The 21,621-nt window shown below is 50.5% G+C and overlaps 1 protein-coding gene across 8 annotated transcripts in view; it reads right to left on the bottom strand.

Annotated features, from left to right (window-relative positions):
* Positions 1-21,621, bottom strand: part of ADARB1 (adenosine deaminase RNA specific B1) — a 947,690-nt gene that overhangs the window by 75,523 nt on the left and 850,546 nt on the right. For all 8 annotated transcript variants that reach the window (XM_086955520.1, XM_086955521.1, XM_086955524.1 and 5 more), the window contains one exon: positions 17,056-17,237. In XM_086955520.1, the coding sequence (XP_086811646.1) occupies positions 17,056-17,237 (182 nt within the window). The remainder of the gene's footprint in view (positions 1-17,055; positions 17,238-21,621) is intronic.

The following is a 21,621-nucleotide window of genomic DNA, read 5'->3' as shown; positions in this document are numbered from 1 at the left end:
TCTTAAAACCCGAGGCCAGGGCAAAGGTATGGAGCTCAACAAAGAGAGCGCGCAGGGAGCGCATCGGGTCGGTGAGTGACAGCAAAACGTCGTCCGCGTACAGGCTGATTTTGTGCGTGTCAGCCCCAAACTTTATGCCGGAGATAAGCGGGTGTTGTCGCACTCTCTGGGCCATTGGTTCCATGTACAGTGCGAATAAGAGCGGCGATAGTGGACAGCCCTGGCGCGTGCCCCTGCCAATATCGAATCTCGGGGAAGTATGGCCGTTCACTCTCACGGTGGCGTTAGGTCGGCGATAACAATTGAAGATGCGGTGGCGGAGTTTCTCCCCAAACCCGAAGTGACGAAGAACCTGGTCGAGGTGGGGCCAATGCACTCTGTCGAATGCTTTCTCCGCATCAATGGTGAGGAGCATGCAGTCCGGTTTTGTGCGCGACCCGGCCTCTATGAGGTGTAGCACTCGCCTGGTGTTGTCGCTGGTCTGCCTCTGTGGGATAAAGCCTGCCTGGTCTGGGTCAATCAACTGCTGCATGTATGGCGCTATGCGGCTCGCCAGTATTCCGGTGTAGAGTTTCAAGTCTACATTCAGCAGCGAAATGGGCCTGTACGAGCCGCAAGCCGTTGGGTCGCGGCCCGGTTTGGGGATTACAGAGATCGAGGCCTCTAGCAGGTCTGGGTGTATAGCACCAGGCGCGTCGAAGGTGTTAAATAGGTCGCGCAAAAGCGGGGCAAGCTGCTGACAAAAGGTCTTATAGAAGGCAGCAGAAAAGCTGTCAGGGCCCGGGGATTTCCCCACTTTGAGGCGGGCTATGGCAGAGATGACTTCCACCAGGCCTATGGGCCGTTCCAGAAAGTCCGCTTGGGCTTGATTGAGGGCGGGGAGTTCCGCGCTCCGTAAATAGGTCGGCCCGGCGTCAGGGTCCAGGTAGTCCGCATCGTACAGCGCCGCGTAAAAATTGCCGAAGGCCGCTGCGATCGCCGCGTCCTCTGTGATCTGGCCGCCACTAGCGGATTGGAGGGAGCGTACCTGTTGTCGTTGGGTTTGGGCCCGCAGCCGGCTCGCCAGAAGCTTCCCGCAACGGTCGCCTCCGGTGTAATAGGCGTGCTTCAGGCGCATAGCGGCGTATTCCGCCACATCCTGGTCTAGAGCGGCCAACATTTTTCGCTCGCGCATAACTGGCGCCATGCCCTCGCCGCTCCCGTGCGCTGGTGCATCTGTTCCAGTTACGCCACCCGTTGGGTGAGCTCAGCACGTTTTAGAGCCCTCTCCTTGTTGTTGGCCGCGGCAATGGAGATAAGTTCGCCACGCAGGACCGCTTTGAGGGCCGCCCACTGAGTGGCTTTGGAGGTGTCGTCGTTGGCGTTGTGTTCTAAATAGTGGGTGATCGCGGACTTGAGCCGTGGCTGGGTGTCAGGCAGCTGCAGAAGGCCATCCCGCAGTCGCCAGTGCCGTTGCGGAGCTGGTGCGTCTCCCATTCGAAACGTCGCCACCACCGGGGAGTGGTCCGAGAGCGCGGCTGGCATTATCTCCACCGTCTCGGCCTGCATCGCTAGTTGAGAGGAGCATAGAAAATAGTCCAGCCTCGCGTAGGTCTTACGCGCCGCCGAGTAATAAGTGTAGGCCGTCAACTGGGGGTGGGCATGTCTCCACAGGTCCAGGAGGCCTAAGTCCGCTATGTGCGCGTGTCCTGCAGCAGTCAGTGCCCCTACTTGCCCGGATCGCTGGCCGAGCGGTCAGCCGTGTTATGAAATACAATGTTGAGGTCCCCCCCCGGAAGTAAGTGCGCGTGTGTGGTGGATGTCGAGGCCTCCAATGCTGTGTGCAAGAACCGTTCCTGCCCTTCATTCGGGGCGTAGACCGAACCCAAGAGTAGAGTGTGACCTGCAATCTGGAAGCTGTAAAGCAAGAGTCGCCCTTTAATCTCAGCTTCCTTCTGGAGGACCCTCCCCTCAAAGGACCTAGATACCAGGATCGCTACCCCCGCTGCTTTCTTCAGGGATGAGGAGAAGAACTGCCATGGAAAGGCGCGTGTTTTGAGTCTGTGCTGGTCGTTACGGACCAGGTGTGTTTCTTGGAGGAGGCAGATGTCCGCCTTGGAGCGCTCGAGGAAGGACAGTATGGCTTTGCGTTTGTTTGGACTGTTGAGCCCCCTCACATTAAGGGAAAGTACTGTTATGTGTCGTGTCATGGCTGAGGCAGTAAGGGAAACGCTGGGTCCCACCTGTAGGTGGCAGGCGCTGGCCGGTGATCTGTGGAAGACATTGCGCCGGAGGTCAAACCAACTCCGTCTGTGGTGGTAGAATCCCTTGGACAAGGAGAGCCCCCCCAACCCACCCCCTCTTCCCCCAACTCCCCCCCGACCCCAACTGGTGCAACACCCCCCTCCCCCCAACCCCCAGTAGTGCAATGTTCGATCCGCAAGAAGGGAGCTAGCACCGAAGCAATCCCCTCCCCACCCCCCCCCCTTTGCCCCTGCAACCAAAAGGAAGTCTGAATCAACATAGTCCCAGATCCAGGTGAATGTCCACTGGACCCGTGGTAAGGGAAAAACTTGGAGTGTGGGCAATGGCGACGGTGATGTCGGGCACTGCACATCTCTGTGTGGGTCAGCCATCAAAGGGATGGCGTAAACATAGCGCGGGTTAGCGAGGCTTCGCCCCCGCCGCCGGAGTGAGCAGTCCCGGCCAGGTCGTGTCTCGGTAGCACTGTGAGACTGTGGCCAGAGTTCAATCGTTGTCCTTATTTACCAGGCCTTGCGCGACTGTCTCCACCGCCGCTCGTTGACCCTCCGCTATTTCTTTGTTGGCGGGACGTCGTGGCCTGTGTCGCCGCCGCTGTTGCCGCCACCGTCCCGGTGCATCCTCGCTGGGGGCGCCCCCCACCCCAGGGTTCTCGGCTTCCGTCGGTTCCTCAATGTTCAGGAGGGTGCAGGCCTCCCTGAGGGAGCGCATCTGGTGGAGGTTATTGCCCATCTTAAACACAAGTCTAAAGGGGTGTCCCCAGCTGTATGAGATGTTGCGTTTCCGCAATTCCGCTGTGACAGGTCGGAAGATGCGCCTCTTCTCCAGGGTCAGCGCTGCAAGGTCCTGATAGAGGGCAGGGGAGTGTGCGCCAAAGGACACCGGCGCCATCCGGCGCGCTTTGTTGAGGATCTCCTCCTTGGTCCGAAAGTCCTGAACGCACACAAGGATGTCCGCTGGCTGGGCTGTGGCCGCTCTAGGTGGGCCCGTTCTGTGCACTCTGTCTAGGCCCAGGGGGGCGTCTGACGGGCGGCCCAGAATGTGATTGAACAGGCCCCGGGTAAATTGGAAGAGGTCCTCCGTGTCAGGGGAGTGCTTCACCCCCCGGATCCTGATGTTGTGCCGTCTGGAGCGGTTCTCCAAATCTTCGGCGTGTGTTTGGAGGTCCACTTGCTGGTCGTTTATGCGCACCAGTTCCTGCCGCAGTGCTTCAATTTCTATGTCCCGTGCGTCGCTCTTCGTCTCTAGGTCCGCCACCCTCTCACCAATGGCGTCGGTATCCCGGCGCACCTCCTTTATCTCGTCCTGGAGTTCTTTCTTTAGTTCCTGGATGTCTTCGCGCAGCCCCATGAAGAGCGACTCCAGGAAGGAGCGCGTGACTGGGCCCTCCGGTTCTGGCTGTCCCTGGGCTGGCGAGGCCTGGTTTTTCTTCTCGGCGCCCACGCGGTGGCCGGCCGCTGCGGCATCCGCCTTCCTCCCCACAGCGCCGGGGGTGAAGAGGTCAGCGATGGAGCGGTCTTTCCTCGTCCTGGCGGTGGTCATGGCGCGTGCGGTGCCTCCTGCCCAGCAACCCGCCGCTGTTGGTACCGTGGGCCCAGGCCGCAGATGCTGCTGTGTCTCCTGGCGTCCGGCACGGGGATAGCCGGGAGGTGGTGCGCTCCACTTGCCAGCCGTGAGCCCAGTCGGGCGTCGGCGACGCGGTGTGGCCTCCGCAGTGTGGGCTTGGGTGCGCGGGCTCCGCCAGAGGTGCACCACGCAGGTGGGGATGGGGCCCCCCCCGTGCCTTGGAGATCAGGAGCGTCCTCCAGCTGGCGGCTGGGCTAGTGCTGGGGTCGTCACAGGGGCCTGCGGTGCGGGAGCAGCGCAGGGCTCATTGACAGGTTCCTCGCACGTCCGTGTGATGGCCCCACTCTCGATGTGTCCCCCAAACGCTCCCGCGTCGGTGCGCCGGTCAGTGGCTCAAGAGGGCGGGCAGGAAGGTGGTCGGTCCCAGACGCCACCCGCGGTGTCAGAGCTCGCCGGATGCAGGCTAGGCCGCTGTCGCTCCCCCACGTGGCTTCAGTGCCGGAGCGCCTAAAATGGCGGGCTGCTGCTGGGGATCGCGCCACTCGCGCCGATTCTACCCCGGCCAGGCGGGTCGGGTCGCGGGTGTCCAGCGAGGGGGGGGGAGGGCGCCTGGTGTCACTGTCACATCCCCCCCGTACCTCTGTTCCGTAGTGCTGCGGGCCGGGACTCAAGGCCGTATGTATCCTCCAATCGGTGCCACCAGGTCCGGTGATGGGAGCCGGCGGCAGCCCGGGCAGTGTCCGCTCCGATGTCTGATGGGGCTGGCAGGTCCGCAGTAGCTTCCACGTGGGACCGTGGGAAGCCTCGCACGTTGCCGCGCGGGCCGGACCTGCCGCCTCAGCCGATGCCTGCCCCGGGCGCTCTTGGTCGGCGCTGAGGCTCCGCCCTCCTCGGCCTCGCTCTCGGCCGCGCTCCCGTCTCGCTGAGCGCGCTAGGCCCCAACGGCCGCCGTCTCCACGACCAAACAGGACACGGATCTGGCCGTCTCCGGGCTCGGAACCGGACCAGAAGGTCACCGCTGCTGCGGCACTGGTGCCAGGAGTCTCTCGGGACCGTTCTCGGCCGGATAAGTGCTGTTGCCGTGCTGTATTCAGTGACCGGCGGCGGGAGCTCTGCGAGGCACGTCCGCTCACACCGCCATCTTGGCCACGCCCCCAGAAGAAGTTTAGTAATGAAATGGTAGGACCTATTAAGTAAGGGAGAACCTCTCTTATGGGACCTCTAGAGGGTGAAAACAAGTGTCCATTTCTCCAGCTTTAAGTTCATTCCGATAACGGCTTGGGTAAACAACAGGTATATCTTAGGGTAGGAAGCTGTCAAATGGAAAAATAACTGCAAGACATCTGGCCGAAGAAGAAGGAGATCTCAAAATGATATTGGTACCTAGTGACAGCATCAGAAAAAAAGTGAATCCACTTTTTGACATCTGGAAGTGTGACTTGCAGAACGCGGAGATTGAGAAGTTATGGCAAGTATCTTTAAATTTGTTACATGCTACTGTGAGATCTGTTAACCTAAGACAAAATCACTTTTTCACCGTTCCTTGATGTTACTGGATTCCCGCAAGAATAGCAAAGTTCAAGAAGGTACTGGAATACAAATGTCTTAGATGTAGCTAGAAAAAGGGGCATTGACTTCGACACATCCACGGAATGCCCAGGGCTGTTTTATTCTGGCAATGCTGGCTTGCGATACAAAGGTAAGCCCTATTTTGATGCTATTTGGTGTGAATTATATTGCAGGGAAAAGTGCCTGTACAAACCTATGTAGAAAGCTGTTATTCTATCTAATGCTGTTAGCAAGACAAGAAATTTTCAGGAGATGGACGCATGCGTAGCCCCCTACGATAAAAGGATGGTAAGTAGCCATGACCAGAGTAAAAAGGTTGTTTAGAACCAATTAAAGCAGAAAGAGGGAGGTAATGTGGGAACCTTTTGAATTATGGCAAATATACTGTTAGGCGGTTGGAGTCCAATGATTACACCTGTGTTACTCTGTTCTAAGTGCGGGAGCCAACTATAGTGCACCATGAGAGAACAGATTTAAAGAGAATCTAAACTGGACAGGTACAAACATGAGTCTTTGTTGGTGATAGGAGGACAACTTTAAAAAAAGTAGTAAATTGAGAAACAATGTTTTGTAGCTGGGAAGAGCTAGCAAAAAATGCTGGTATCACTGTGGTATTAAGCAAGGATTTTGTTGGTTTCATTGTAGGTATAGGTTTGTAAACTTTATTGAATTCTCTTTCTTGAGTTTTTATGTTTATTGATAAGATAAGACTAAATAGACAACTTGCATCAGATGCTTTTGTATCGATCTGTTCCCTGATTTTGAAGCTGGACCCTTGCCCTTTTAATACTAGTGATATTCTTTCTGAACATAAGGCAATTGATTGGTATTTTCTCAACTTTTGATACAGCTGATTTGCAACCAGGTTACACAAATGATGCCTGGTTACAGAACTTCAAGAGAGCCTGGAACTTTTCGGCAAGTGGGAATGTTGACCTAGGTTCAAATGATGGCCCTCAAAGTCCGGAAACAACTACCACCCCTGGCGCCTCTCAAGATCAAGATTTTCCACCTATCCAAGCCATAGACATAGTTGTTCTGACAAAGTGCATGGCCCACGCGATAAAGGACAAAACAGACAGGGCACCTGGGCCCAACTGCCTTCCCCAAGCTCTTTTTAAACAAGATATTCCATTCAGGGCAGAAAAGCTCTCTCAGCTTGTCGACTACTGTCTGAGGAGTTTGATAATACCTGACTCATGGCATGGTGCAATACTTCATCCCATTCACAAAGGGGGCTCTAAATCTGATCTGGGCAATTACAGATCAATAGCGCTTCTTGATAATTAAGCTATGTTCTATGCCGGCCTGCTTCCAAGAGGACCTATGGCAATGAGTGGAGTCGAAGAATCGCATCCCAAAAAAACAAACTGTCTTCACCACAAGATCTGGTACGCTCTCTAACCTGTTGGCAATTTCAATTTTGCTGGACAAAGCAATCTCCTCAAATTCTCTGTTGCACTGCTGTTTCGTTGACTTCAAAGCAGCATTCAATTGTGTTCCAAGGGATGCCATTTAGTTCAAACTAGAGCTCTGGAGATCCCACCAAAGCTCTTGGAATCAATTATCCAGTATCACTCTAACACCTGGACCCATTTTAAATTAGGCGTTGGAGCTTGTGTATCAAAGAAAATACCCACAACGCGAGGACTAAAGCAGGGGTGCATGTTCACCCACCTGCTTTTCAACATATTCATCGACGACCTGTCGCAATCCCACCACTCTGTCTACAGCCACCCCTCAATTTAGGTGGTAAAAGTATCAGCAACCTACTATATGTTGACGATTTTGTCTTCTTCAGCTCTGCATGTATTGGGTTACAATGTTTATTAAAACAACTACAAACCTAGAAAACTGACAAAAGGCTGGAGTTCAAGTTGAAGAAAACCAAGATGGCAACATTCAGAAGGAGAAAATACAGTGGAAGTTTTACAATGACAAAAGTGTCAGAGTGGATCAATCATACATGTGCCTGGGGGTATTAATAGACGAGAAACACTCATTTACACAGCATCAGAAGGAGACACTGACACTACAGATGACTATCAAAGCTCTCAAACTAAAGACCTTGATGGGTCCAATCTTATCCCCATTACTGGAAGTCATGATAGCTAAAATCTCACCCACGCTGTCTTATGGCAGCGAAATATAATTGAGGAAACACAGTAGTGTGCCCAACAACCACATCACAGGAATATAAGAGGGGCGTGGCTTGGGCGCCGATGGCGATGGTCGCCTGAGAGCTCGGCTCCGGGACTGAGCCCGGATTTATCCTGAATATCGGAGGCTGAGGGGCACCCCAGACCCCGCAGTCGGTTGAGCGAGGCGACGACACCCTTCCGAGGGCCCTGGTGGAGTTTGGACGGAGGTGGCTTTGAAGAAATGCCGAAGTTTGCGGAGTGGCGAAGTGCGACCCAACATGGCGCCCGGACCCCTTTGTCCCCTTGATCGGACCTACGGAGTTGAGGAGGTCTCGCGGATGTCGCCCGGCACCCGGCTTCACCAGCCTCAGCTGTTTTAGACATTAGACATTGGCTGGTTCGGACCCTCTACAGTGGGACCATACTCGATTGGACGTCCGAGCGGGTGCCCACGCGCTCGAGGGCGCCGGGCACGGGAGCACTCAGCTCTAGGCAGTGGTCGACACCGCGACTCCGCAACTGGCTGCGAGTTCCTGGCCGCCCCAACTACATGGATGGCGCGACGCTCGGGCGCCACAGGACAACCGGGGGAGTTGGTGGCCCGTGCCCCAGAGCTATAGTAGGTGAACGGGCCTGCCCGACTCGGAGACGGGTATCTCCGCCCCCTTATCGGTGCCCTCGGACGCCGTGGCGGTGGCGTGAGCCGAAGCGGCGGAGTCTCCACAGGCTCTGGAGAAGGAGATCGCCCATCCCGGACTGGAGAGCGGAATCCCGGGAAAAAGGTGCTAGACACTTGCACACGGAGGCGACTACTCCGGGACCTTTGCGGAGAGCCCCTGGCAGCATGGGGAAACCTAGAGGAGCCAAGGGATCCAGCCAGGCCACCTCGGACTCTGAGGCCCAGGACAAGGAAGAACATGGAGATCCTAAAAGACCTGGTGGCGCACCACTCCAGCAACAATTCGACCGTGTACTGGAAGCCATAGAGGCAACTCGGTCGGCCCTTCAACAGGACATTGCCCAGGTGGCGACTGGCCTGGGCCTCCTTAGGGCAGACCATGGTAAGCTCTCGGACCGGGTCAAGGAGGTGGAGAGCACGGTGAGGACTATAGAACCGGCGCAGAGAACCCTAGCTGCGACGATCAAGGATGCCATGTCCCGAATCGAGACCCTCGAACGGAGGGCGGAGGATGCGGAAGGCCGAAACAGGAGGAATAACATTCGGGTAGTGGGCCTGCCGGAAAAGGTCGAGGAGGGCGATATGGTGCGCTACCTGGAGACCTGGCTCCGAGACACGGTGGTCCCGGAGGGCCTGTCCTCCTTTTACACTCTAGAACGGGCCCACAGAGTTCCAGCGCGACCCCCGCAACAGGGACGAGCCCCGAGGCCAGTGGTGGCGCGGTTGCTACATTTCCGGGACAGAGACCTGATCCTAAATGCCGCCAGACACAATGGCCCGTTCCAGGTTGCAAACAGCCAGGTGAACATCTTCCCTGACTATACCTACGAGACGCAGCGCAAGCGGTTCTCCTTCCTGGCGGTTAAGCGTGAACTCAGGAGTGAAGGCATCCAATATTCACTCCTATTTCCCGCGAGGCTCCGAGTCATTGTCGACGACAAAACCCAGTTCTTTGACACCCCGGAGGAGGCCTGTGACTGGCTCGAACTGTACCGAACAGGGAAGGATGGTTATAACGCCTCGACCCATCAGGCGGAGGAGCCGGAACAACGGAGGCGCTCTAAAAGGGACAGGAACCGCCGCGGCCGCACAGGAGGACCCTCGACAGCAGAGACATCATCTGAGCGGAGGGGAGTGTTGGAAGTTCTATCGGAACTGTCGGGAGCAAAGGGCGAAGACATCGAAGAGGAGGAAGAAGGCCCGGGTGCTCGGGGGGCACCGTCGGACTCGGAAGACTCAGTGGCAGACAGTACCCACACACCGGTGATCACACCGAAGTCGGTGGAGGACCTTCTGGACGGACAGGGGTAATGGGAACGATTGCCTTGTTTTGGGTGGGGGCCCGGCAGGGGGGAGGCGGCTGCCGTCCTTTATTGCTGACAATGGGAGAGGGAGGGTCGGGAGGCTCCTACTCTTGCCCCGAAAGATTTTGATACGGGGGGGCTTATGATAGTCCTGGTAGCCTGGGCGACGAGGGCCCACTGCCTCCGCTCAGCCCGCACCTGGCCCATAAGGCCTTCCTGCGGTGGCGACCGTAGGACTAGTGGGGTTTTTGGGGTTGTTCTCCGTAGAAGTTTGGATGGGATCTAGATGGTGCAGTTTGGGTCCTGTTCTGGGGTGGTTGGGTGGGGGTTTTGTTGGGTTTTGGGGGGTTTGGTTCTGGTTGGGGAAAATGGCCGCCGACAGCGCTGGGAGGAATGATGTTTTTTCTTTGTGGGGACCCAGACGGGGAGACTGTGCAAGAACACTTTGGGACAATGGCTGATGTTGCTAACTTGAAATGTATTACTTGGAACGTGAGGGGGCTTCACACTATGTCTAGGCGTCACAAGGTCCACGCTTATTTAGTGCGTAGGGGAGTGCAAATGGCGCTGCTGCAGGAAACGCATCTGAACAAGGCGGAAGGGGCGGCGCTTCAGCGTAGGTGGCGAGGGCAGGTCTTCTCCACGGCGTACTCTGCTTATGCCAGGGGGGCGCTAATATGGATCAGGGCAGGAGTCCCCTTTCAAGTCACGAGGACAGTGTTGGACCCGGAGGGGCGCTTCGTGGCCATATCAGGCACGCTAGGAGGGAGGGACTTGAATGTTTGTTGTGTGTATGCCCCTAATATGGATCAGACTGCCTTCCTTTCCGGGTTATCGGGCTCGTTGGCCCACCTTTTCACCGGTCCCCTCCTGCTAGGGGGAGACTTTAACTCCGTGGTAGATGTAGACATGGACCGCTCGCATCCCCCGCTCCCCGACTCCCCGGTCCGGCGGGTGGCTAAGGGCCGTCAAGATTGGCAGACCCGCTGGGGTTTGACGGACATCTGGAGGGCGCATCACCCCGCGTCTAGAGATTATTCGTACTTTTCGAGCCTTCATGAGCTGCATGTCAGACTGGATGGCTTTCTTGGTTCGTCCGAAGTAGTCTCGGCAGCGGTCCGATCGGAGTATTTATCGCGGACCATTTCGGACCATAACCCCCTCCTACTGGACATTCGCTGGTTCCCTGGGACGCCAGCGGTACCCACCTGGAAGATGCGCCCCGAGATCCTCGAGGACAGTGTCTTCAAGGCAGACCTAGGGGAGAAAATCACGGATTATTTTGCATCCAACGGCGGTTCCGCGAGTACTAGGGCGTTCGAATGGGACGCTTTCAAAGTGGTGGTGAGGGGGTACTGTATCTCTAAGAGGGTGGGCATGCAACGTGTTATCCTGGCTGATTTAGACGCAGCGGACCGAACGCTTCGCGAGCTCGAAATTGGCCGACCCGGACACCCGGAATTGCAAACACGAACGGTAGAGGCGAGGGAGAGGGTGGCGGTGGAAGTCGAACGGCTCCGCTGTTTCGATTACAAGGCCTACACGGTCCGGTCTATAGCGGAGGGCGACAGATCGAGTGCATTACTGGCGTGGTTGGCCAACCCTACGCGCCAGTCCCAAACAACGACTAAGATGCGTGGGGCGGATGGGACCGAGGTGTACACCCAACCGGAGATTCTTACTTGCTTCCGGCATTATTACGAATGTTTATATCGCAGTCGTTCCGCGCGCGACCCGGATCGGCTTGTTGACTATCTTCGTCCGCTGGAACTCCGCACAGTGGAACGAGAAGTGGCAGACGCCCTGGGATCTGACATAGGCTTGGGGGAGATCCGCGGGGCCATCAAACGGATGGCGAGGAACAAGACCCCGGGCCTGGATGGCCTGCCGGTGGAGTTCTATGCAGCTTATGCTGACCTTCTGGCCCCTCGTTTACTGGTGGTCTACAGAGAGGCGAAGAGGCTGGGTCGCCTCCCCGGCTCGATGTGTGAGGCGTTGGTGGTTCCTCTTCTCAAGCCTGGCCGAGACTCGTCTGACCCGGGGTCTTACCGTCCCCTCTCAATGTTGACGGTGGACTACAAGATATTGAGCAGCATCTTGGCCTCGAGGCTGTTGGGACACATGGGTTCCCTAGTACACGAGGACCAAGCCGGTTTCATCCCACGGCGAAATACAACCATGAACATCCGACGGTTGTTTCGCTTGCTTGGGGAACCGTTCGCGGATGCCCCGTCCCCGGTAGTTTTGTCGGTGGACCTGGAGAAGGCGTTTGATAGCCTGGAGTGGGACTATTTGGACGTGGTATTGCGGAAATTCGGCCTTGGAGAGGGATTTGTTAAATGGACAGCAGTTCTTTACGCTTCTGCTTCAGCCAGGGTTAGATCGGGCCCTTTGATTTCATCGCGTTATCCGGTGGAGCGTGGCACGCGGCAAGGGTGCTCCTTATCCCCGCTTCTTTTTGCACTAGCGGTGGAGCCACTAGCGATGCATCTTCGCTCGGGAGTCCACTACACGGGCTTATGGACAGCGGCGGGCCCGCATTACGTTTCGCTCTATGCGGACGACCTGTTGCTCTTCCTGGAAGATCCGATCGACGCATTACGGGGAGCGGAATTAGCGCTAACGGAGTTCGGGGAAGTCTCAGGCCTACGAGTGAACTGGTCTAAGACCTGCCTCTTCCCGATGCGTAGGGGTGTCCCCAATCCGGCGCTAAGTAGAGAGATCAGATGGGAACCCGACTGCTTTAAATACCTTGGGGTATTTGTGTACCACGACCAGCCCGACCTCCTAGACGGAAACATTGCCCGTTGCATGCGAGCACTCCGAGGCAGCATGGATTTTTGGGCCACGCTGCCGCTCTCCGTGGCAGGACGCATTGCCCTGCTCAAAATGGTGGCGCTCCCCCGACTATTGTATTACTTTCGGACTTTGCCGATCTGGGTACCACCGACTACGTTTCGCCGCTTGCGTTCTATGGTGATCGGGTTCCTCTGGGGCACGGGCCGGCGGCGGGTGGCCCTCAATACCCTGATGAGGCCGAAAGACGAAGGGGGGCTCGCTGTGCCGGACTTTGAGAAGTACTATCTGGCGGCGCAGCTCCAGACATACACCCAGGAGATAGCCAGGGAGTTCAGAGGCCCGGAAGACGGTAGGGGGACGGGTATAGCCAAGCACGTCCTCTCCTTTATCGCGCTGCGACAGCGTTTAGTCCTTCGGGACCTGTCGATGGAGGAGCGGACTATCCGACTCTGTTGGAATCGGGCTCATAACAGAGGTCACCTGCGGACCCCATATGCACCTGAAATACCATTAGGGATGTTGACGGCCCTCCCCCACGGAGGAGACTGGTCGCGATTGGCGGACTGGGAGGAGTCGGGTTTACAGCTCGTCGGAGACCTGTATGAGGACGGAGTGCTCCTGTCCTTTCAGGATCTCATTGACCGCTTTGGGATCCCCCGGGGCGACTTTCTGCTGCATTCGGCCATTGTGCGAGTGATCCAGGCGTATTGGCAAAACGGACTAGAGGAACCTCAGTTGTCTCAGGTGTGCCAGTATGTAATGATGTCGGCAGGAACAGTGAAGGCGGTCACCTGCCTTTATGGCAGGCTGATTACCGAGGGGTTGGTCCCTCTCACCACACTGAAGTCCCGCTGGGAAGAGGACATCGGTAGGGAGATCCCGGAGACGACCTGGTCCCAGCTGGTGAGGCGAGCATGGAAGGGTACGCGTTGTGCCCGTTTCCAACTAGTCCACTACTATGTTCTCCATAGGGCGTACCTGACCCCGGTTAAGATCAGGCGTTATTTTGCCACAGCCTCGGCGGAATGCCCTAGGTGCCCGGCTCAGGAGGCGGACCTCTTACACATGCTATGGGCCTGTCCCGGTTTGACGGCCTACTGGCAGGAGGTGACGGCGACTTTAGAAGAGGTGACGGGGAGGCACTTATCGTTAGATGCGGCGGTAGGGCTACTGCACTGGTTCCCCCATACCCCCCGGAATAAAATCACTAGTAAATTTATAGACCTGGGGCTCCTACTGGCTAAGCGAGAGGTGACCAGGAATTGGAAGGCACGTGCTGGTCCTACGGGTTGCAGATGGCACGGTGAACTTTTGAAATGGGCGGCGGGTGAGAGCGCGCTGCGATATCAGTTGGCATGGAGGCAAAGCAATGAGAAGGCGCAGGAGGCCGCGTTAGAATGGGAAACGCTGGTGCAGGCCCTCAGGGATTATTGTACCCCCAGCGACTCCGAAAACGAAGAAGCAACTAGACCCGAGTCCCGTTAACCACTAGCATTAACAGCACTATTACCTTCCCCGTGGGTCAAACAGTGGATCCTACAGTGATAAACTCCCTGGCGCTGATGGTGGGGGGGGGGGGGGGGGGGGGGGGGGGGGGGGAGTTTCATAATGTCTGGTAGTTGGGGGGGGGGATTTCTTTTTTGGGGGTTGGGGTTTGTTTAGAAAAGCAGATGACGGACAGTGTGTTATCCGGACCAGCTCCAGCACCCTACTGACCCCAGCTACATTCACCGCCTAACCCCAAGAACACGGGCCGCTTGGCTATACAGCAATACTATGGAAGGGGGTCGGTGGGCTGTATCTTGTAAGAGTTGGCTATAATATGATGCTGGTCGTTACTGTATTGTTGTACTAATTCCTGCAATAAAAATATATTTAAAAAAAAAAAAAAAATCACAGGAATATAAACAAGAGTTCTTCACCTGCTATGGTCTGCGTCAGCTGCCCATATCAGGCTGGAACTGAGCCTACTCTATCAGCGGGCCGTCAGTCCAGGTGCCTAACTCAATCTGTGCCACAAGCTGCGTGCAGCCAGGAGAGATCACCTAGAAGTATTGCTAAGGGCCAAAATAAAAACCTGAGGTCCAGGTCGAGTGCATCATCAGTACCTTGAGGACTGCCGGCTGCTTCGAGATGTGAAAGACCTCTGGCACAGTAATTCGAACCAACAGGCCCTCGAGCTGGGCATCAAAAAATCTGTTCATACCTGGTCATAACATTCTGCTAGGGCTTCGCTTGCCAAAATGCAAACACTCCTGGGTGGTCATTAACACCTATCGACCAACATCTCCCATTCCTTATATTGCTGTAGATATTCCAATCACCTGAAGGCAAGATTAATGGCCCTGGGGGTGGGGCTGTTCTTGAAACATCTTGTCAGCAGGCGTGGACCCCAGGAAGGTACTGTCTGTAAGGACTCCGGGCAGTGCGAGGAATCCCTTGAACAGGTTGTGTGCCTGTGCCTTGCACTGCTGGCAGAACGTAAAACCAGGCTAAAGAATGAATGGAATATTATAGAAATCTGCAAACGCAGGTAAGCCATAATCACCCTGCTCAACCCCGATAATACTAGTCTACATATCCAGCTGACACAGTTGGTCTCTTTAGCCTATAAAAGACTATGTTGCTTAGGGATCTCACCAGCAAGTCACAGTACATTGGATACATGGTCGGCAATCCTTCCTCCAGATTGTAATGATGATATAATTATCCTGTTATTACTAGCAAAAGCATTGGCACTTCGCTTATAAACACTTTTGTTATGTTTTAATGTTAGTACAGCCCACTGTAAGGTCCCGATCGGCGCACGCTTCATGCGTCTGCTTGGAATTCTGAAAAACAGTGAGACCTGTGCTTTTCAGCGTGTCTTTTAATATATGAGGGCAACCACTGTATAGGTACCGGGGCAGATAATGCACTTGCTAATTGTGCAAGCACGTTCCTTAGACCAAATTAATGGGGTCCCACTACTACTACAAAGAAACACAAGTCATGTTTGCTTTTTAGTACAATGGTTTGAACAAGCATTTTATCAAATTATAAATTTAGTTCAATCATACTGTCAAACTGTGCACTGAACTTTTCAGCACAGTGAGTTTTTAGAACTTGTGATCATTGTTTAAAATGTGTCAGGATCCTCATCAGGCAGATATGGATGGATAGCTCTAGAAGTGCACCTTATGTAGCCATAGTACATTATGAAAGTTTTTTAGTTGAGATCAGTTGGGCTCTTGCACAGATACTTTGCTATAGTTTAATTGCCGTATTTACTAATGAGTATCTCTTGAATCAATTGGGCTTTTTGTCAGTTGTAAAACATTGAATGAAAAGTGCGTTTCTTAAGCGTGATAGCCTCTTTTAACCCCAATTACATGCTGGTACCACCCTTTCACCACAGGCACTTTGTAGTTAACTTAAATGTTGAATCTGTAATTTGTTACAAGAGGACCGTCCCTTTATCTGTGACCTTTTAGAGCAAGCACTATGTTTTTATATGTCATTTTATACAGTTTTATGTTTTATTGTTTTTGTATTATTTGTAATGGTTTTAATTAACGCAAATGAAGATTAATGACTGGCTTAACTTTCAAAATAAACGATGTAACACTCAATTTTAAGAACTATCAAAGTAGTTTAGAGATTTAGTAGTTATTTGATGAACCTCATATACCTCAATTCAGTTTGAGCTGGTACCAGCTTCTGTGGTATCTTCAGATCCTTATCAAGATAAATAGGCTGAATGGTACTGCAAGATTTCAAGTCTTTAAACACTTTAAAGAATATGTGAACCAAATGCACTCTGCCTGACTTTGCTCTGGGGCCCTCCCCATGTCGAGTACACAACAAATGAAGCAGAACATACAGGTGTTCCATACACAGTCATTTTACCTAGAACCATATCTCTACTATCCAAGTGCAAAATCTTCCATCTCTAAGGCAATAAATGGTGGTGTGCAAAAGCAGAACCATCTTTGCCATGGAAATAAGACAGAAAACTATGGGAAGGAGGTTTTACAAACACAGGACAGACTTTGTGTGTCAGATTCTCTGTTGGGTGTCCTCTGTAACCTAAGCATTGGTTGAAGCTCATCATCAATGGCATGCACTGCAGAGAAGGCAATGGTTACTTATTATTTTATTAACCAATGAAAACGGGGCAGGAGAAACAACTGAAACCCGCCATCTAGGAAGGAAAGATACTGCAAATAGCTGGCGCCACCCAAAAAGGCCTCACGGTAGAAGAAGCAACTTCTTGCATTAGGCAGAAAAACAACATGGAGGGAAATGGCTGGTGATGTAAAGGTAAAAGTGGGAAGCTTTTTCTAGTTATATCGAACAGAAGGGAGGCCAGGATTCGAACACCAAGCCTATGATGGCAGATATTTAGTGTTTTACAAGGAAAGCTGTAACATCTTGCTTATGTGTACTAAAACATACTTAACTCAGAATTAAACATATCTAACAAAGACAGAATGAGAAAGACTTATTCAGATGCTTAAAAACACTATCTACATCTTTCTTGGAAAACATTCATATAGCAAAAATCTCCTTAAAAGAGTAATGACAAACTTTAGAAAAAACACTTTGATATGATTTATTCTAACAATAACTTTGGAGTCAAGCACCTATGGACGTTCATAGATAAGGTTACTTTTGTTCCAGTGCACACCTGCATTCACCAACTCACTAATTTGGTCTGCAACATACAGAATTATGTCACATCTATTTAGAATTGAACAGATAGGGCCTGACTTACCACTTAGTAAAGGTTTGTTGAGGGTATAGAGGGGTGGCAGATCTTCTATCTCTGAAATCCGCTGATATACTGCTCTGGAAAGATGGTCTCCGTGATACAAACTCCCAAGAATAATGCTGGAGAAATAGATGGGCTCTACATAGTGGCTGAACAAGGAACCTTGAATCCCTACTACATTCCACCTGAGAGGACAGAACAGAAAATAATACGCAGATCAATTACACTAGGCATTAATTCATATTACTGTGTTTTCCATAAAGTATTCAACACCCTCTATCAAGAACTTCAATGTTTTAAATGTAGCAGGTATGTCAATTAAATTTCATCTTCACCAGAGTAGTTTCTTATTTGTTCGTCAGTGGCTCCTAGACTTAAAATATCCAAAAGTAATGGGTATATGCAACCTCCAGGCACAAATTCAACATCTTATATTTTACATTTCGAATTAAAGAGTTAATTCATTTTTATTTGTATGATGAACAGGGTAACTCAAAGGGTTAATGGACCCTAGGCAACTGACAATTAGAACAAAGGCTCTCCTCGGGTAATTAAAGTTATTAATATGCAACAATGCTACTGCTACTATGAAACTATTTTCACAGAATGCTTTGTTAATGTAAAATGATGACACTTGAGTTATATGAGCAAATATACTGTGTTAAATCATACTAACAAACAGTACAATAATAATGCTAAATGAGAAGTGCACGGTGCAATAATGTACAAAAACAGAATATAATGAAACCATTGTTTATAAGATAATTTAAGAGCTACAAAGGAAGTGCAAGTGAACGTAGTGTAGGGGCTAATCGGACCCACAACGAATAGTTCACTTAGTCTGCAGTTATTTATAGTCTCTAGTACTATAATTTGGGAACCCTTGACCAGGTCTGAGGTCATCATCAGGACAAGTAAGTATTTAAAAGCATCTGTCAGGAAATACTCAAGTCAACCTTCGAAGATCCCAATGTCATTCTGGAACTGACACTATAAATAGCATAAGAAGGTGGGTCAAAACTAATCCCCGTGCTTCATGAAACAACATTGAACAATATTGTTAACCCAAACAAAAGTGTGACCAAGCTAGATGTACAAATAGCAAGCCTAAGATTGCTTAGTAAAGCTGACCTACGTTGATTGGTAAAGAAATAGGATGGACTCTAAATCTGTAAGTAAAATAAAACATTAAAAGGCAATTAACTTTTAACCTAAAGGTAACATACTTGCTTATATTACAAAAAGAACAGAGAACTATTATGTAATTAAAGCATGTTCACCGACCAAGGAACTTAACCAAGGGCTACAGAGGAACTCCACATCCATGTGCATGAGGTGTGTCAAAAAAGTGTGACTCCTAGAGAATCAACTGTGGAACTTAATCAGGAAAGTTAACAGGGGGTCGACGTAAAGTGCAAAGCACCCGTGTGTTGGGTGCATTTAAACAATTATAGACAAATTTCAACATTTAAGCAAGATAGACTGTTCAAGACATGCAAGTGTGTCTAGAATACTGGTCGTCATGTCAATTAGAGCTGCAAAAGAGTGGCCCAACTACACACTACTAAACAAATAGGACTAGTTGTATTAAACTTTATACTACTAAACAAAATAAAAGGGTAGTAATAACGAGGCCTTACATTGAAAATAGTCATGGCAAGCCTTAAAAAATCTAAAAGAACCTCAAAATGCGTAGTGAATACATTAATGACCTAATTGTACACATGTACTGAAAGTCAAATTAGGACGAAAATTTGCCGGTCCTCAAACATTGGAAAGAAATTTAGACAGAAGGTTGAAAAACTGCCTCAGCAACTCCAGAAAACACAAGTGTCAACAAAATTAGAAAGGATAAAATACCTGAAATTGCATTTCGTATTTCACATGGCAGCCTTAATTTAATGATGCACCACATAAGCGTGTATCAGTGTTAACAACAGACCCTGGTGACGTTATAAAAAGCAACATAGATATCCCAATATTTTGTAATACAACCATGAATTAGACATGTCTGAGGTAGAATAGTGAGCCTAACTGGGGAGGAGGGTGGGTCGCATGTGGATCTATAAAATATATCAATACTGGAGAACCACAGTGTACAGGTAAGTAACTTGTTTTTTCTCCAGTATTGTATATTTTATAGATTCACATGCTTGAATCCGATTAAATAGCAGTTTATTGATAAATAGAAGTAACAATGAAGGCGGGAAGGTAAACAATCCCACCATGACAGTACCAAAGAAAAAAAAAAGATATATATATATATAACCAGAATTCTCCTAATCCAGGAAGAAATAACAATCAAATAGATATACAAGAATAAACAAAATAAGTAAATAAAGAAAAATCAGAATGGCTACAAGCCTCCTACCTTAGGCAAGGAGATGACGACGAGCCGCTTGTCCCATGGCTGTATCTTCTTTCCGCCAACAACCCAGGCAGTAATGCTTTGTGAACGTGTGTGTCCTTGCCCACATTGCTGCCCTGCATATGTCAGGGAAAGAAGCCCTCGCAAACAGGGAAGAAGAAGATGCGACTTTTTCGTTGAATGGGCATGCACCCTTACAGGCAATGTATGTCCAGCCTTCTCACGACTGAAGGCAATAGTTGAAGTGACCCAGCGAGCAATACTGGCCCTAGTTAGGTCAACAATAGTTTCAACAATGGTTCCGTCGGGTATGGACACAATTACTTTAAATCCTGTACATATCTTCAACTGAAATCAAAGCATAACATTCCTACTTATTATGCTACCTCTGTTAGGTCATAAGAGTGCAAAACCAAACACAAGAAAGGGTCAGTATGATTTGTAATTGTAGAATTATTTTTCATTCATGATTTTGTTTGTTCTCTTCAACTGACACCTTGATATATGCATTAAAATTTACAAAATACGGCGCAACAATTCAAATCTGTGAGCAAAGTGATATGGTGTGAAATTGTGACACAGTGACATAACAATTAGTAATCTATATACACGTGAGTAAAGGGATATTAGAGGGAAGAACAAAGATTAGGAAAGCCGATTCTTGTTTCGCTGATACTCCAATCCAACACGCTATATTGATTAGCTGTGGTGTGTTGGACACAGTTAGCTGGTCCTTTGTGAAAGTCTGTCAATGTTTCGACCCTTTGGACACCTTATTTGTGGGTCTCTAGCGGGTCTTCTTCAGGACGGGGGCAGGGAAAGGATTATTGCGCCAGATCTTCATGAGTTAGACATCCTGATGTTCTATTCGATCAGGGGGTCTTCTTCTATATTGATGAATATCTATTCAGAATTAACCTTTAGCATTTGTCCAGGTATAATCATATCCAATGGAGACTTCTTAGAAAATATCAGGATCATTTGTAAATTGTTTCCAACGATCATCAATTGGAGGTTTTCGTGACGCCTCCGTTAATGTGGGGTGAGCACAGATGCCCTGGTCCCTCTATCGGGCTATCCGTGAGTAATCTCCGTAATTTCTGTAATCATCACGAAGGAGTTTTCATTCTCCGATCGGTGTTTCAAAGAGCGTCCGCTCGGTTATGCAGCATCCAGTCAATGAATGAAAACTCCTTCGTGATGATTACAGAAATTACGGAGATTACTCACGGATAGCCCGATAGAGGGACCAGGGCATCTGTGCTCACCCCACATTAACGGAGGCGTCACGAAAACCTCCAATTGATGATCGTTGTAAACAATTTACAAATGATCCTGATATTTTATAAGAAGTCGCCATTGGATATGATTATACCTGGACAAATGCTAAAGGTTAATTCTGAATAGATATTCATCAATATAGAAGAAGACCCCCTGACCGAATAGAACATCAGGATGTCTAACTCATGAAGATCTGGCGCAATAATCCTTTCCCTGCCCCCGTCCTGAAGAAGACCCGCTAGAGACCCACAAATAAGGTGTCCAAAGGGTCGAAACGTCGACAGACTTTCACAAAGGACCAGCTAACCGTGTCCAACACACCACAGCTAATGAATATAGCGTGTTGGATTGGAGTATCAGCGAAACAAGAATCGGCTTTCCTAATCTTTGTTCTTCCCTCTAATATCCCTTTACTCACGTGTATATAGATCACTAATTGTTATGTCACTGTGTCACAATTTCACACCATATCACTTTGCTCACTGATTTGAATTGTTGCGCCGTATTTTGTAAATTTTAATGCATATATCAAGGTGTCAGTTGAAGAGAACAAACAAAATCATTAATGAAAAATAATTCAACAATTAAAAATCATACTGACCCTTTCTTGTGTTTGGTTTTGCACTCTTATGACCTAACAGAGGTAGCATAATAAGTAGGAATGTTATGCTTTGATTTCAGTTGAAGATATGTACAGGATTTAAAGTAATTGTGTCCATACCCGACGGAACCATTGTTGAAAATATTGTTGTATTGCCCAGGTTCTTAGGGATACTGGGTTCCCCCATAAGAAGTTTTCCTAGTTAGGTCAAGTCACTTCCTGGGTGCAGAGAAAGAAACCAGCAGTTGAGAAGACTTACGAAAGGATTTTGTCCTTTGTAGATAACATTTCAAACAGCATTTGATGTCCAGAGAATGGA

Source organism: Lissotriton vulgaris, chromosome 2_1 (genome assembly GCF_964263255.1).
Source record: "Lissotriton vulgaris chromosome 2_1, aLisVul1.2, whole genome shotgun sequence".
Taxonomy (NCBI): Eukaryota; Metazoa; Chordata; class Amphibia; order Caudata; family Salamandridae; genus Lissotriton; species Lissotriton vulgaris.
Note: the sequence above shows the minus strand (reverse complement) of the source record. Positions and strands in the feature narration are given on the sequence as shown.